Genomic DNA, 16,223 nt, shown 5'->3' on the forward strand with positions numbered 1-16,223 from the left:
CTTGGCAGAAAAGCAAATGGACGGTTCACTTGGAACTTCTTTAAAAAAAATCCATCACATGAAAAACAAAATAATAGAGGTATTTAGTCGCATAATAATATTGTGATTACATTTGGTTTGCTGATGTTTATTAGGATTCTTGTGTTTTTTCTATTCATGTGAATTAAACAACCAAGTTTACAAATATGATGCACATCCATTTCTATCACATTTATGTTTCTTTCTGATTATGCGTTTTTGGAATCATGCATTTTAGCATAACCACCCTAAGTATATTTTTTTGAATGATTTATGGCTTTGTATGGTAATTTCCCATCCTGGACAGTGCATAGTATCAAACACACACATCCTCCAGAAATTCACCAACCAAAAAGTTGATCATAATTTAAATTCCTATTAATTTACAGGTAAACTTAATTACACAGCAAATTCTGTCGCGCCAGTCTTCTGTTACTAATCTTGCAATTCCAATCATACGGGCATAATATATAAGAAGACTGATCTAAATATGTACGCCTCGGCGGTCCTCAAATAGGCCCAAAAAACTGAGATGAAAATATAACAGGATCGACCGATCGACACGGCAAACCAGGAGACGACGAAAGCCAACCGTACCTCGCCGACTTTTGAGCTAACGGACATCGACGCCGACGGAATGAATCTTGTCGCCTTCCGCCGTTACGTGCTCCGGCTCCTCTCCAGTCTCCTCTGCATTGGCGTGGATCTCATCCGCCCAGCTCACACAGGGCACTCTGCGCCGCCGTCGTCCTTGGGGTCGTCGTTCTTGGGCTCGGCGGCGGCGGGCGACGGGGGGACGACGTCGGCGCGGCAGAGCGGACACGTGGAATGGAGCCGCAGCCACGCGTCGACGCACGCCGCGTGGAACCGGTGCCCGCAGCGAGGGAGGAGCCGGGCCAGGTCGCCGTCCCGGAACTCCACGATGCACACCGCGCACTCCGCCTTCCCGCCGGCGGGGTCGTCGCTGCTCGAGTCGTACACGGATACGGGCAGCTGCCCGGGGTCGCTCAGGCGCCTGGACCCTCTCGGGGAGGTCGCCGGCGAACTGTCGGCCGTCGACGACGACGCCTCCTCGTCGTTTCCGCCGCCGGGGGCCAAGGGACCTCGCTTCCCGGAGAAGAACCGCCAGAAGTAGAAGAAGATGAGGAGGATCATGAGCAGGTTGATGCTTACGAGGCAGGCCGTCAGCGCCGCGCCGTGCGGAGCCCAGTGCTTGCTCTTCTCCACCGCCGCCGCCGTCACTGCGATCGCTGGGCTCTGGGCCGTTGACATGGCGCCACCTGGTGCAAGAAGATGGCTTTGGACGAGAGAAACAGCGAATGGCACTTGCCAATTGTGTGCATAAACCACAGAGATGTCTAACTTCGTCCTTCGATCTCAAGAAGAAGAACACGAAACAGGAAAGCTTGTCCAACAGAACAAAAATGCACGCTGGGAAATAGAGCAGAGAAGAATAGAGAAAGAACTATGAAAGTGGTGAAGGAAAATGGAGCACATGGTGGGTTTATAAAAGAGTGGAGGCCTGGAGGGGGAGGTAGCATCGGCCCTTGGTGTTTCGAAAGTACAAACAATACAATGGTGATGAGTTCATTAGGGCATCTCCAACCGGCTGACCCAAACGGACGCGCTGGGCCGTCCATTTTGGGCCGTTTGGGTGGCCAAGCGGACACCCGGACAGCGGCCCGCGTCCGCGTGTCCGTTTGGGTCGCGCGCTGCGTCCAACGCGCGGACGCATCGCAAAAAACGTAGAAACAGGAAAACAAAAAAAAAATACGAATTTAAACGAAATTATATTAAACATATGCCCTATTTTGGGCAAATTTGTACATAGCCCTATTTTGGGCAAATAGAACTAACAAAAGAAGCCCCTATATGGGCTTTTAAATTTAAACTAAAATTTAAACTAAAATTAAAAAACCCTCTAGGGTTTGGTCGGCGGCGCGGTGGCCGCCGGTGCGCCGCCTAGCCCCTGTGGGCGTCGTCGGCGACGTCCCAGCCCTCCGCCTCCTCCACCTCCCGCCGCGCCGCCTCCTCCATTTCGGAGGTGCGAATGGCCGCATGGAGGTGCGGCCATTTCGCCTCCTCCTCCGCCGCCGAGATGATCAGGGCGGCGCGGAGGTCCGGGTCCTCCTCCGAGGACTCCGGCTTGGGCTCGATGAGGAGAGGCGGCGGTTGCGGCAATGCCGCACCGCCGCGGGCGGCCTCTCCGATGTGGAGGCCGCCGCGGTTCCCTCCGGCCCGCAGCGCGGCGGCCGACGCCGATCGCCGCCGGCCTCGTCGTCATTGGCTCCGGAGCGAACCGTCGCCGGGGCCATGGCGGCGGTTTTGCTCGTGGAGTGGAGTGGGACCGGAGTGGAGGGCCGATCCCCTCCGGTCCCCATTTATTAGTCTCCCCGGTCACCGACGGTGGGCCCAAGGGAGACGAGGCGACCAGCGCGCGGACGCGAGCGGACGGCGCGTGCCATCCGCGGCCACGCAAACCTAGCCCAGATTTGGGCCGGGTTTGCGTCGTTCCGGACGCCGCGGCCGTCCGCTTTTGCGGTGCGTCCCCGCGCTGGGCCGCGTTTTTGTCCGGCTCGACCCAAACGGACGCGCGGGCGCGGTTTGGGTCGCGCGGTTGGAGATGCCCTTAGTATCCAATGGTTTGACTGTGGTGGTCTGGTATGGTTACAGTTGTAATCTGGATCAGCTTTTACTACCCTGAAGTATTTGTTTTTGTACGGTGGAGAAGTGGGATGGTAGCTAGGCAGACTTGGTTTTATTCTCAGCTCTCTCTTAACAAAATTGGTACTCCCTCCCTCTAAAAATAGGTATCTCACTTTTATCTAGATACAGATATATCTAAAATAATATGTGTCTATTTTAGCTAAGATACATCCGTATCTAGATAAAGTTGAGACACCTATTTTTTAGATACATCCGTATCTAGATAAAAGTGAGACACCTATTTTTAGCCGGAGGAAGTATATTTTTTTGTGCTCTGAAAAGATGACCATTGATGAGGTTGGACCACTTCCCTCCTGGTTCGATGTGTTGGTCACATTATACGTAACCTTGTCTTGGCGGGAGCTTTGCGTAGATTAGGGTCGGTCCGGTTCAGTGACTATCAGTACGAACACACAATCCTTTTATCTATTTTTCATATAGAAATGGCATTTACTGCCAGTTTATTCGTAAGTAGTGGTCTATTAGACAAAAAAAAGGTTGCTAAACAAATAGTTGCTCAAAAGATAAATAATATATTAAACTAGAATACAAGGTTCTGAAATGAAGAACAACAAAGAGTGTTGAAAATGGAGTATATTAGACAAAATCTTAGGATGTTGATGATATTTGGCACAATGGGTTACAAGGATTACTTGTATGGCATGCAAACTATATCATAATGCTCGAGCAGTATTCATCGTTCTACAAAATTTGAGAATCAGTTTTTGCTCAACCAATATGTATCATGTTGAAAAATCAAAACACATGAACAATGCATCAAAAATTTAGAAATATTATAAGTTTCACGGTTAATTATTTGACCATTGTCTAATGTGAAATTGGATTTCAGTTATGTGCACGTATATTTATTTATTTTGACACGGTACAGTAGGGCAAAAACCCTACTGCTTGTCGATTTTTATATTATAATGGGTGAATAAATGTACAGGCGGTGGGGGGATTACAATTCTATCAATTTACAAAATATCAATCCAGGAAGTCATGCCTTCCTTCAAACTGGGTCTAGCCCTAAGAAGATTAGAGGCACAGATGGTTTTAAAGAAAGATGAACATGATAAAAGAGATGGAGCAATGTCTCTGAAGATTAGGCCATTTCTCTGATCCCATATAGCCCAACATCCCGATATGATTATTTCCATGATGAAACTCATTTTGTACCTCTGGCATGCATCAGAAATCATATGAATGAGATGAAAGTCAGTATTCCATTCAATACCAATAGCCCACCAAAAACTTTGACTGAAAGAGCATTCAAAGAAAAGATGCATCAGGGTTTCCTCTGGACATGTATCGCACAAAACACAGTCTTTAATTTGCACAAAGAAATTCTTTCTGCACATGAGATCCTTAGTATTCAGTCTGTTGTTCATGAGCAACCATGCAAAAAATTTCTGCCTCGGAATATTGCATGTTTTCCATATATCAAGAATTGGTTTAGGCACTTCATAATTACCAATAAGAGCTCGATAAAGTTTCTTTGTAGAGAAAGAAGCCTCATTTCCTCTAAGACACCATATATCATCACGATCTGAGCTATTAATTCCATTTAAATCCAACTGCAAACTCCTGAATTCTTGATGAGCTTCAATAGACAGTGGCAAATGAAAGAGATCATATAAGTCCTCTAGTCCAGTAGCCTTATGCAGATTTATTCTGTCATTCTTAGCAAAAGAAAGAAGACGTGGGTATTGGGTTCCCTTCTTACTATTATTATCCCATTGGTCAAACCACAATGATATTGAGTTTCCTTTATGAACAGAACATGTAGTCAAATCTCTGAAATCATCCACCATGGATAGACAATCTTTCCACCAGAATGAGCCTTTCCTACTGCATAAGTGGGGGGTATTATTGATGTTGTGATAATAAGCTTGCCAAATAAGATTTACCCAAGGAATGTCTTGGTGGTTATAAAACTTATAAAGATTCTTCATGAGTAGGGCCTTGTTTTGGATTCTTAAGTTAAGAACACCCAGACCACCTTGATCCTTTGGCTTACATACCATGTCCCAGCTTGCCAGGCATTTTCCATGTTTGAAATCATCCTTATTTGCCCATAAGAATTGTCTTCCGCTCTTCTCAAAATGGACAAAAATAGTCACTGGGATCTTGATTGTACACATAGCATACAAGGGAATAGCATTCAAAGTGGTGTTGAGTAATGTCAGTCTTCCAGTATATGAGAGCAAGGAAGAGATACCTGACAACCTTTTATCCAATCTTGAAACCAAGGGCATTAAATCATCAACAGAAGGTTTAGTAGTGCCTAGGGGAAGGCCTAAATAAGTAAAAGGAAGGCCTTCCACTCTACAGCCAAAAGATGAGGCTAAATTCTGTGCTTCCTCTTGTGTAATATTGATAGGCACCAGAGAAGTTTTGTGAAAATTAACTTTCAGTCCTGTAGCGCCACTAAATAAAAATAGAATATCCTTCAGTTTTGCCAATTGATTAGCACATGCTGGCATAATGAGTAGCGTATCATCAGCGTATTGAATAATAGGAAATTTCTGCCCAAAGTCATTATCAATAGGTAGGGCAATCTCTCCCCTTTGCCAAGCATCATTGATGACATATTGCAAGATTTCTGCTGTGGAAACAAATAGGAGCGGTGAAAGTGGGTCACCTTGTCTCACACCACGTTTGCATTTGATTTTTTTCCCTGGGACGCCATTGAGCAGAACTGAAGTGGAAGCCGAGTAGAGAATTTGTTTGATCCAGGATAGAAATTTAGGTCCAAAACCAAGAGCAGAACACATTGCAATAATAGCACTGTATTCAACTTTATCAAAAGCTTTTTCAAAGTCTATTTTCAGAATGATGATTGGTTTCTTCGATAGATGGCATATGTGAAGATATTCATAGGTCCAAGCCAAGCAATCATGAATAGACTTGCCTTTTATGAAGCCATATTGGTTCTGATGGAGCATAGGAATGATTTCTTTCTGCAATCTGTTGGCCAGGAGCTTGGTAAGAAATTTGATTGGTAGACTGACCAAAGATATCGGCCGGAAGTCATTCATATTCTCAGGGTCATTCACCTTAGGGATTAGAGTGATATATGCCGAATTGATACTGTCCAGATTGATATTTCCATGATAAAAATCATTCACCAGTTTAAAGAAATCCTGCTTAATAGTGTCCCAACATTTTTTCATAAAGAAACCATTGAAACCGTCTGGGCCTGGTGCTCTATCAGTTGGCATCTCTTTAATTATAGCCATAATCTCCTCATTGGTGAATGGACTGTCAAGATGATCAAGATTATGCCTGTGTACCAGTTCATTGAGATTGAAAGGCATGGATACTTCATTAGAAATCCCTAGTCTGTCCTTATATGAATTCCATATAATAGCCGCTTTATGATCATGATTGGTAACAAGAGAATTGTCCTCAGTTTTCAGAGAGGTAATATAGTTTTTCCGATAACTTTGGGTAGCTATGGCATGGAAAAATTTAGAGTTCTCATCACCCAGGTTTATCCATCTGATTTTCGCTCTGTTCTTCCAATATATTCTCTTGGCTTCCAGTAGTTTTGCAGTATGCACTTTGAGAATAGATCTGAAGTTATATTCCATAGTAGTGAGACTTCTCTGATTTTCAATACCATCAATCATAGCAAGAGTGTAATTGCATTTGCATATGGTATTATTGAGTTGAGAAATATTTCTACTCCATTTCTTCAGGGCCGATCGGAGACATTTGAATTTCGAATTAAGAGCTAAGGCAGCGTCACTCTTGAATGGTGCATTATTCCAAGCTGAAGACATTATATCCATAAAACCATCAAAATCATACCAATAGTTCTCAAATCTGAAAATTTGGGATTTTGGAATATGTGATCCAATTTGAATATGAATAGGGATATGATCCGATCCAATGTGTGCCAAAGGGAAAGCCATGGTATTGGGGAATTCCAAAGTCCAATCAGGTGAGGTGAAAATCCAATCCAGTTTTTCTAACAAAGGTTGAGATTGCATATTACTCCAAGTATATGCACGTCCTTTAATAGGTATGTCTTCCAAGTCATGTGCAAGAATGGCACTATTGAATGCCAACATATTATTTGAGTTCCCACCAGGTCTGCTTCTATCTTGTGGATCACGAATGAGATTAAAATCCCCTAGGATCATCCAGAATTTCATAGCCGAAGAATCAAAATTATTGAGCCAATCAATAAATTCTTGTCTGCGATCTTCATGAGCTGGCCCATAGATATTAGTCACAGTCCATATAGTATTGGAGATGTTGCATTTAAATTCAACAGTGAGCTGAAAGCTTGATTGACTTATGATGGTGCCAGTAAACAGACTGCCATTCCAGATAGTGATAATACCCCCCGAGTTGCCAATAGAGGGTACATATGCAAAAGAATTGAATTTTCTATGGCAGAAATTCTTAATATAAGCCAGATCAAAATGTTCTCTTTTGGTTTCTTGGAAGCACATAATAGCACAATTACTTTCCTCAGATCTTTGCCTTATGTCATCCCATCTATCTTGCGAATTAATACCCCTCAAATTCCAATCCAATAAATTCCAGTTTCTATTCATTGGGATACTTTGCTAAATTGAATATTATGATATGATCAAAGTAATTGATCATATGAAAAAATGACAGACAGGGTATTTGGGACATAGGCATGTAAGCAGTAGGAATATATGATATGAAGAATAGAGGAATAGATCTCATAAGAAACATACCACATGCCAAAATATAATCGATAAAACCAGAGTTTCTAAGGAGGAGTAGAGAGGTATTTTGGGTACTCCAAGATTGAGTAAGTACATGCCCATAATACCAAATCCTGATTATTACAAACGACTTGGAAAAAAGACAGAGATGGAGGATGATGACCGGTGGATAAAAAACAAATAAAAGGTGGCCATGAAGCGGGCCAGGCTGAAAGGATGGATGGTTGTACTCCATTAGCCACTGGTGGAGTTGAGCCTTTCCTTAGTCACCTCACTAGGAGGTACCTTGCACTGGTTGATAGCAATAGCTTGAATGGTTTCAATCGGAAGTTCAGGCGGTGGAGGAGCTGATTCATCTATGATAATAGCCTGATGTGTCGAAGAGGAGGAGGGGCGCTGCTGCTGCTTGTTTTTTCCTTTGGCTTTTTTGCTCTTCGCATCATTCTGTTTGGCTTCAGTAATCTTCACTGAATTGCCCAATTCTGCCATTTCCTTTGCTTCCTTGGTCTTGTAGCCAGCTTTCTTAGTCGCAATACGCGTGCTGCGACGAACTTCAGTCACATCTTTTGGTTCAGCAGCTTTTCTTTTAGCAGAGATGTGATCACCTTGAACCACTGAAACCGGTGATTGATTCAGGTCCAAGTTGTCCATAACTTCATCAGATGCATCATGATCATCATAATAGTCATGAACAGGGGATAGGTAGGCCTGGCTATCTACTTGCAGATCATGCAATGGTGGCTCATCAAAAATCTCAGTAATCTGAACCGTGGAGATTGGAGCTGGAGCAGGTTCAGAGACATAGACAGTGAGCAAACACTTACGGGCAGCTGAGGCAACATCAATCACATCCAAAGTGGAGACACGGACGCCAGAGACACAACTAGTGTTGATATTGTTGATCACAGTCGGTGCGTGTTGGAGCATATCAACCATAAGTTTGTTCAAAGCTGTATAACTGTCAACCGCTTCAATCATAGGATTAAGGGTGTTCGTGGCCAATGAAGCTGCAAAAGCTTGTGCAGAGGAAGTCTGACCGTGCACAGGAAGAGTCGGCGTATGAACCATGGGTTCAGTATCCGCAGCAGGAGCAGCATGGGGCACATGATGAGCGTCATTACCATTAAAATCCATATGATCCTGATGATCAGCTGGGTTCTCTTCAGGATCTTCATCATCCCATATACCCCCGAAAGGGATGTTGGGTAGGGGATGAGGGTTAGCTTCATCATCAATAGGATCTTCATCAGGTCCAAGACCACCAATCAGTCTAGCATCCAGGATATAGATGACTGATGTCCATGATTGTCCGTGTCCTGCATCATTAGTATTTTCCACAAGAACATGGCTGATAGGTATATCCAGGAGGTTGGTAACCCTAATCTTCACAATGATGCGTGCTTTGTTTGAATTATCACGGTGCCAGACTAAGAAGCGTCCAAAGGAGCTAACAGATTCACGAATTTTTTCCACCATCCACGCTTCAAGAGGGAAGTTCATCATCATAATCCATACATCGTGAGTAAAGGTGCAATCTCTGTAGTTGAGCCCTCTATTGTGTGGGATAAGACGGAGCACGGAATCTCCAATGAAGAAAGGACTACGACTGACAGCTAGTTCCATGGACAGAGAATTGGGGAACTGGAGGAGTGCAGTGCCCATACCAGATCGTGAGGTAGATCGGATCGTAAAACCCTGATCATGCAAGAACTCCACAATGATATCCACAGCTCCTTGGAATTGCTCAGGTTCAACAGGAGGTTCAATGGCAGCGATAGCCCAGTCATCACAGATCAGCAGTTGACCTCCACCGAAGATATGGTGGCTACGGCGAAGGCGGTGGATGCATGGCGGGATGATGTTGGTGCCAAGGGGGAGGTGAGGGTAGGGGTCGCAGGGGTAGGTAGCCATCTCGTTGACGATGGGTGAAGGGTTGCAGAGGCAAGGGTTTGCAGAGATGGGATCGGGGTTTATGGGCTGAGGGTCTCTGGAAACAGTATGCGCGAAATTTGAGGCATGTGTAGCGGCAGGTTTAGATTTGATACGATAGATTGGTTGCTGAAACCTCCGGTTGAGACAATGTTTTTTGATATGCCCATAATGGTAGCAAGATCGACATCTTATCTCAGAAAAACAATCAACCGAGGTATGCCCCGTCGCAAGGCAGCGTGAGCAGATAGGGAGCGGAATAGGTGGAGACATATTTGGGTTTAGTTTGGCAGGGTTTGTTATGGATGGGTTTTGGCATGGTGTTGACGGCGTAGGGCTGACATGGGATGGGTCTTGGTTGGGTTGAGTGGGCTGAGGCGGTGACGGTGTAGGGCTGACATGGGTCATGGATCGGGCCGGAGAATTTGAAAAAACGGGTGAGCGGGATGATGATGGGGGATGCGAAAAAAGTGGATCAGGCGAAACATCTGATGAACAAGAAACAGGGATGAATTGACGATGAACAAAGATCGGCACAGCGTTGGCTCCAGTAAGAAGATGATGCTTTTTCGGAATGTAAATCCATTCAGCGTTTGATTCATGGATCCAACGCCGGTGTTCAAATCTCCAATTGGGTCCTCCCGAGCTCCAGATATGGAAGAAACAAGAAAAGTGTTGACAAGAGTAAGATCTGAGATTCTTAATAATGAAACCAACATCCTTAGAGCAAACGGTGAATCTGAAAACTCGATCTCGAAGAGAGAGAACACGAAGGTAATGATCAATGCCACCAATACATGCTTCTAGAGCAATAGCAACTTGGGATTCTTCAAGGCGGAACATAGATCGACCAAAGGAGACAACGAGGTGGAAACCATGATCAGGGGAAAGGGAGTGGATAGGGGAGGAGAGATTAGATCGAACCTTGCCAGCCAGATGGATGCCCGGAGAAAAGTCCAGGCGAGCTCGGAGATCCATGGCCGTCGAGCGCCTAGAATCGCCATGGAGTCGCCAGGGAAGACGTTGGGTGGGAGAGGGGAGTCGCCATTTATGTGCACGTATATTAACCATGTAAGTTTGTCGCTAGAAGATATGTTTGTGGATTGGTTGTGCATAAGCTTCTCTTGTGCGAGATGTGGTTATTAGCTCTTACCTGAATTAGTAACATGCAATTAGTGTAAATAAATAAGGTAAATAGACTGTTGAGAGTAGCATGCATGGTTTCTTGCACAATTAAACCATTTGTCGCCTCCTCTAGAATTGCATAGGATTCTAAAAATGCCTTAAATATGTGTGAGATGGCTTGGCTTGAATAATATTGTATAGGAACTTTCAAAAAAAAATTAAGTTAGAAGGAGAGAGAGACATAGAGAGAGAGAGAGAGGGGAGAGACATAGAGAGTGAAAGATTGTGAGAGAGTACATGCAAGACAGCAAGACGTAGAAGGTTTCTTTTTTTTTGTAAGATCAAAGATCATGTTGCAGTTTTTGAAAATTAATTATATCATTCCATTTCTTATTTCGAATTTTCATACAGGTCTTGGATTATGTTCTTTAGTTCGTAGGAGCAGCATATATGAATATTAAATAGAATTAGAGTTGTGATCTTTTAAAATTTCTATTACCTAAATAGTATACCTGAACTTGGTGGGGAAATGTATATTTGTTGCATTCATTAATCTAACGCCCATAGGGAACACTAGGTACATTAGATATTTTTTTCTGAAAATGTTTCGTTTGACAAACTTTGACCTACTTCCATTTATATTAATTTTACTAAAGAATAAACTAAGCTATAGTTTCGGTTTAAGTTTGGATTTTTCTAAATTAAGACAATGTAACAGGTCTTGATCTTTATTTATCCCTCCAACGAATTTTTCTAGGTTCCTTTAAGTAATGTACATGCCATGTGGTATCGCCGATTTGTCAATTATTTAGTGGCTGACTAAAATATTGGCCATTCTTGAGCATTAATCCAGCTCATCACTTGCGCTGCTGATGTGTCTATATATTAGTGGCTGGGCAAGACAACATCCAATAGGGTTTAGCAAAATGATCTTGCGTGAATAATCTATTAAGTTCTATATTGAGATCAAAGAGAGATAAAATATTCGCGGGATCCTGCATGCCCCACTTCAATGCTGACGCAATGTGAGTAGACTTGTACGCGGAATATATTTACAAAATTATACACTTGTGTATTAACAATGTAACTTTGGTTGTTGTCATTAAGTATGCACGTGAAATAAACAAATCTTAAAGACCTAGTTCATTCACCAGTCCCTTGGTACAAACACCATTGAACAAACGTCAGCACATTTTGGGGACATAGAATTAAGAGATGAAAAAATATGAGTATGCGAAAAAATAATGCCGTAGGGAACGAACAAATAATGACTTTACGGACATTTCCATTTTAGTAGAACCCCAGTGTTACGATCAATTTATATATACTCCCTCAATCCGCGAGTACTTTTTTTTGGTAGTCCATTTACAAGCTGGGCCCGATGGCCAACGGGCGGACACTCGTGTGGTCCACGTGCTGTCCGTACAGACGCATATGTTTTCCAAATTTGATGAACGAATAGGTTGAATCGGATGGATCCATCCTTTATATTTCGGTCGTGCCGGTGGAGCGTGCGTTGGCAGACCGTCTGTCCACACGGATTGGTTCGGACAACCCAGGACCCGATGGGCCGACCTAATAGACATGCCCTTACGGCTACAACATCTCAGACTCGAGGCATCTAAATCATTGGCTTTGTCCTGCATCTTTCTACAAGCATATACGCCGGTCAGGGCATCTCCAACCGGCTGACCCAAACGGACGCGCTGGGCCGTCCGTTTTGGGCAGTTTGGGTGGCCGAGCGGACGCGCGGACGGAGCCCCGCATCCGCGCGTCCGTTTGGGTCTGTTGACCACCAAAACCCACCAGCGAGTAGCGACGGGCAACACGTAGAGCCGGGAGGCTCCCAGGACTGCTGGTGGGCCCTGGTCCCTCGGGCGACGGCCCGCAATGCTCCGGCACGCACGTCCGATGCTGATGCAAGGGCGTGCCACCTGACCTATACCTGGTCAGGAAGGTGATGGATTGCTTCGCTAGTTTCCTGCATGGTATACACGTAAACATTAAATACGAGCCTCGATCGGCTCTCAGGTTGTCCTGTGAATCGGCTCAAGGAGCCGATCCAGCCATGATTCGTATGAGGTCTACGATAACATGGTGGTCCTGCTTTGATCAATATTAGGTTAAAACGATCTACGACGATCTAGGGTTTTCACCACATAACCGGAACGTCCTACACGTAATTGAGCCTAGCAGACACGAAAGATGATAATACACCAGCCCTAGACAAGACCTAAAAACCAACGTGGAGTTGATTCCCGGAACATGTTCTCTAGGACTAGCAAACTATACCTTTCGTGCTACTGGATCCTTCAACCTGTTTGCAAGGCCTAACTATGTAGATATCAAACTAATCCTTGAAGAACAAGGAGCAATCATAACGGATCGAATCTACTAAACAACGACTAAGCAAGGTGCCACCCTTGCACCTAAGATCGGTACAAGGGTGGCTAGATATCCAGGGGTAGCATGACTAATCAAATACATCAAGAAAGTACCGATGCTAACCCTAACATATCCATGATAACGGTGTTGCTCGCCATCAAAAAGGCTTCAGTACGAGCAACACATGAACGACGAATAAACAAGATACTGCCTAGATCGCAAGATGCGATCTAGGCAGCATAGCGCTTACCCGGAAGAAACCCTCGAAACAAGGGGTGGCGATGCGCCTAGATTGGTTTGTTGTGAACGTGATCGTCCTCCTTTCTCAATAACCCTAGATACATATTTATAGTCCGTAGACTCTCTAACGTGGGAATAATCCCAACCGTGTACGAGCTAAACTCTACCTTTTAATCCTAACCGACACGTATCCTACGATATTTACAGATACACGGGCAATTTAGCCCAAACTCTTGTACAAGGCCGATTCATGCATATTTCCCGTGTATATTCTCCAAGCCCATCTCAATCACGGCCCACCTCTGATTTGGTTAAAATCTGGTGATAACACATGCCCCCCTGGTTTTGGCAATGATAATTCCAAAACCACTATGTTTTTTCTTTCTTCGTCGGGTCATGTCGTGGCAGAGCAGAACCGTCACAGTATCCTTCATCATGATGCCTTGCCTTCTCAACTTCTCCGCGTGATCTGACAGTTTTTTTTTCTTTTGGCACCACCTCCTCGGAAACCGTTGTGGCATTAAATCTCCACTATATCCCCTTTTATTTAACCGCGCCGAACAGTTCGCCTTTTCATCCCCTTGCTCTGTTCTAGCCATCGGCACCAAAAAAACCCCCTTCTCCTGTAGCAATGTCTTCCTCTTCCTCCTCCTCCGCCTCGTCGGGTCTTTCTTCCCAATCCTCCTCTTCCTCATCTTCCTCCTCCCGCGAACCCACGCCGGAGTGGGATTTGACGGCGGCGCACAACCACCGCGCCCCAGAGGAATGGGACCAGGAGGACCACAACTCCTCCGTCTGGTCTGAGGACGACAAGTCCTTGACCAGCGGAGACGATGACCTCCAGTTCCTCGCCGATGGGGAACTGGAGGCGGAGAGCGAGGATGACTCGTTCTCCTGGGACGACTACACTTCCTCCGAGGAGGAGGAAGAAGAGGAGGACGACGACTCCCTCGAAGACTACCCGCCGGCGAAGCGCTTCCGCGCCGGATCAGATGATGACGACGACGACGAGGAGGAGGAGGCTCCCAATGAGGGCTACGGGAGCAGCGACGAGGAGCCCGCCGGCAGCAGTGCCGACGGCAGCTCCAACGGCGACGACGAGGGCAGCGACGGCCCGTAGAGCAGCATCTACTAGTATAGGTCTAGTAGTAGTAGCAGATTGGTCAATAGACCTTTCTTTTGTTCTTCCTCCCTTGAGCAATCGGCTCTTTCTTTGTAAGAAATCCCCTCTATTAATGAAGAAAATGTTCCTCTGTCAATTTTGCTTTCACATCAAATTTGCCGATTGCCAAAGTAAGTCAACGTGCAAAGAGCCGATGGCAGGGCATCGGCCTTTACCATAAAACGCGATTAAGGCCAAATCAGTTGCCTATTTACACGGTCATCTGCAACCTTCGTTTGAGAGAATAAAATCAGATCCCCCAAATTGCCGTCCAAACAGGTCCAATCTGCATCCACGCAAACCTTAGATCTCAAACGCACAGATTCATCCCAGTGCCACAGTCTTTGGTCTGAACATAATCTGTTAAGGTTATCTGATTGAGCTTGTTCCTCTAGAGTCGATGGCTGTGCATCGGCTTTTTAGTCTGAAGTCGATGTCTGTGCATCGGCTGTACTGGTATCCATATCTCTAAAGTCGATGTCCGTGCATCGGCTGTGATTTGGAGGTAAATTTTTTTTTACTGGCCGATTTTATGCATCGGCCCCCATATTTCATTGTCCGTCATGCCACATGCTCGGGAAATATTTCTTGAGGTGTTGACCATTGACGGCTACTGGGAATTTAACACCGTCCAGCTGCTCGAGCATGTATGCATTACCCTTCAAAACCTGGTCGGCTTTGTACGGACCGTGCCAATTAGGAGACCATTTACCATATTCTTTATCCTTAGTCCCTAATGGCAACACAGCTTCCCATACTAGATCACCAACCTGAAACTCCTTTGGTCTCACCTTCTTATTGTATGCACGGGCTACCTTGGCTTTGTTTTCTTTAATCTTCTCCAACGACCAAAGTCTGAGTTCCGTTGAATCCTCAATAGTATCACTCATCAGGGCTGCATATTCTTCAGCTGTTAGATCATTCTGAAACGTAACACGTCTCGATCCAGCCGTAATTTCCCAAGGCAATACGGCTTCCTGCCCATAGACCAGCTGGTATGGCGAAGTTTTTGTAGCTCCATGGCATGACATGCGATAGGCCCACAAAGCTTCCGACAATACCTCATGCCAACGCCTAGGGTTCTCATCAACTTTCCTCTTAATCAGCTTGATAAGGCTCTGGTTGGACGCTTCAGCTTGCCCGTTGGCTTGAGCATAGTATGGAGACGATCGGATCAGCTTAATCCCCATGTCATCGCAGAACTTCCTGAATTCCTTCGAAACAAAGACCGATCCTCCATCGGTCGTGATAGTCTGGGGAATCCCGAATCTATGAATGACATGTTCTTTCACAAAATTGATAACATCTTCCGATTTTACCTTCTTCATAGGGACGGCCTCCACCCATTTAGTGAAGTAATCTGTAATGGCCAAAATCCACTCGTGGCCTTTGCTCGATGCAGGATGGATTTTACCGATCATATCCATGCCCCAACCTCGAAATGGCCAAGGCTTGATGATGGGGTTCATTGCTGATGCAGGCACCATCTGAATTTTCCCAAACATCTGACACGCTTGACACCCTTTGTAGTACCTAAAGCAGTCCTCAAGCATGGTGGGCCAGTAAAACCCTGATCGCCTAATCAGCCACTTCATCTTATGAGCCGATTGGTGAGTTCCACAGGCGCCTTCGTGCACCTCGTGTAAGAGCCGATTAGACTCGGCTGGTCCCAGGCATTTGATCAGTAACCCTTCTAACGTCCTGTAGAACATGTCATCTCCTATAAGGACATATTTCATGGCCTTATACCTTATCCGTTTAGGTGCCCCCCGAGCCGGATCCTTCAAGTAATTGAAGATATCGGCTCTCCAGTCATCCTGTTCCAGGAACTGCACCTGAACTTCTGACCCGTCTGGTATGTCCTTGTAGCCTGACGCCATCTGTGCGAGATCGTTGGCCTCGGTATTTTGAGATCTTGGGACCCAATTGAAGTTGATGTACCGAAA

General features: G+C 45.2%; 1 protein-coding gene across 1 annotated transcript; it reads right to left on the reverse strand.

The window, feature by feature from the left end:
* Positions 1–354: 354 nt before the first annotated feature.
* Positions 355–1,548, reverse strand: LOC127317426 (uncharacterized). Its single transcript, XM_051347990.2, has one exon. It carries the CDS (start codon positions 1,288–1,290, stop codon positions 739–741), a length of 552 nt encoding a protein of 183 aa, XP_051203950.1. The 5' UTR covers positions 1,291–1,548; the 3' UTR covers positions 355–738.
* Positions 1,549–16,223: the final 14,675 nt, after the last annotated feature.

This window comes from Lolium perenne, chromosome 1, assembly GCF_019359855.2.
Source record: "Lolium perenne isolate Kyuss_39 chromosome 1, Kyuss_2.0, whole genome shotgun sequence".
Classification (NCBI taxonomy): Eukaryota; Viridiplantae; Streptophyta; class Magnoliopsida; order Poales; family Poaceae; genus Lolium; species Lolium perenne.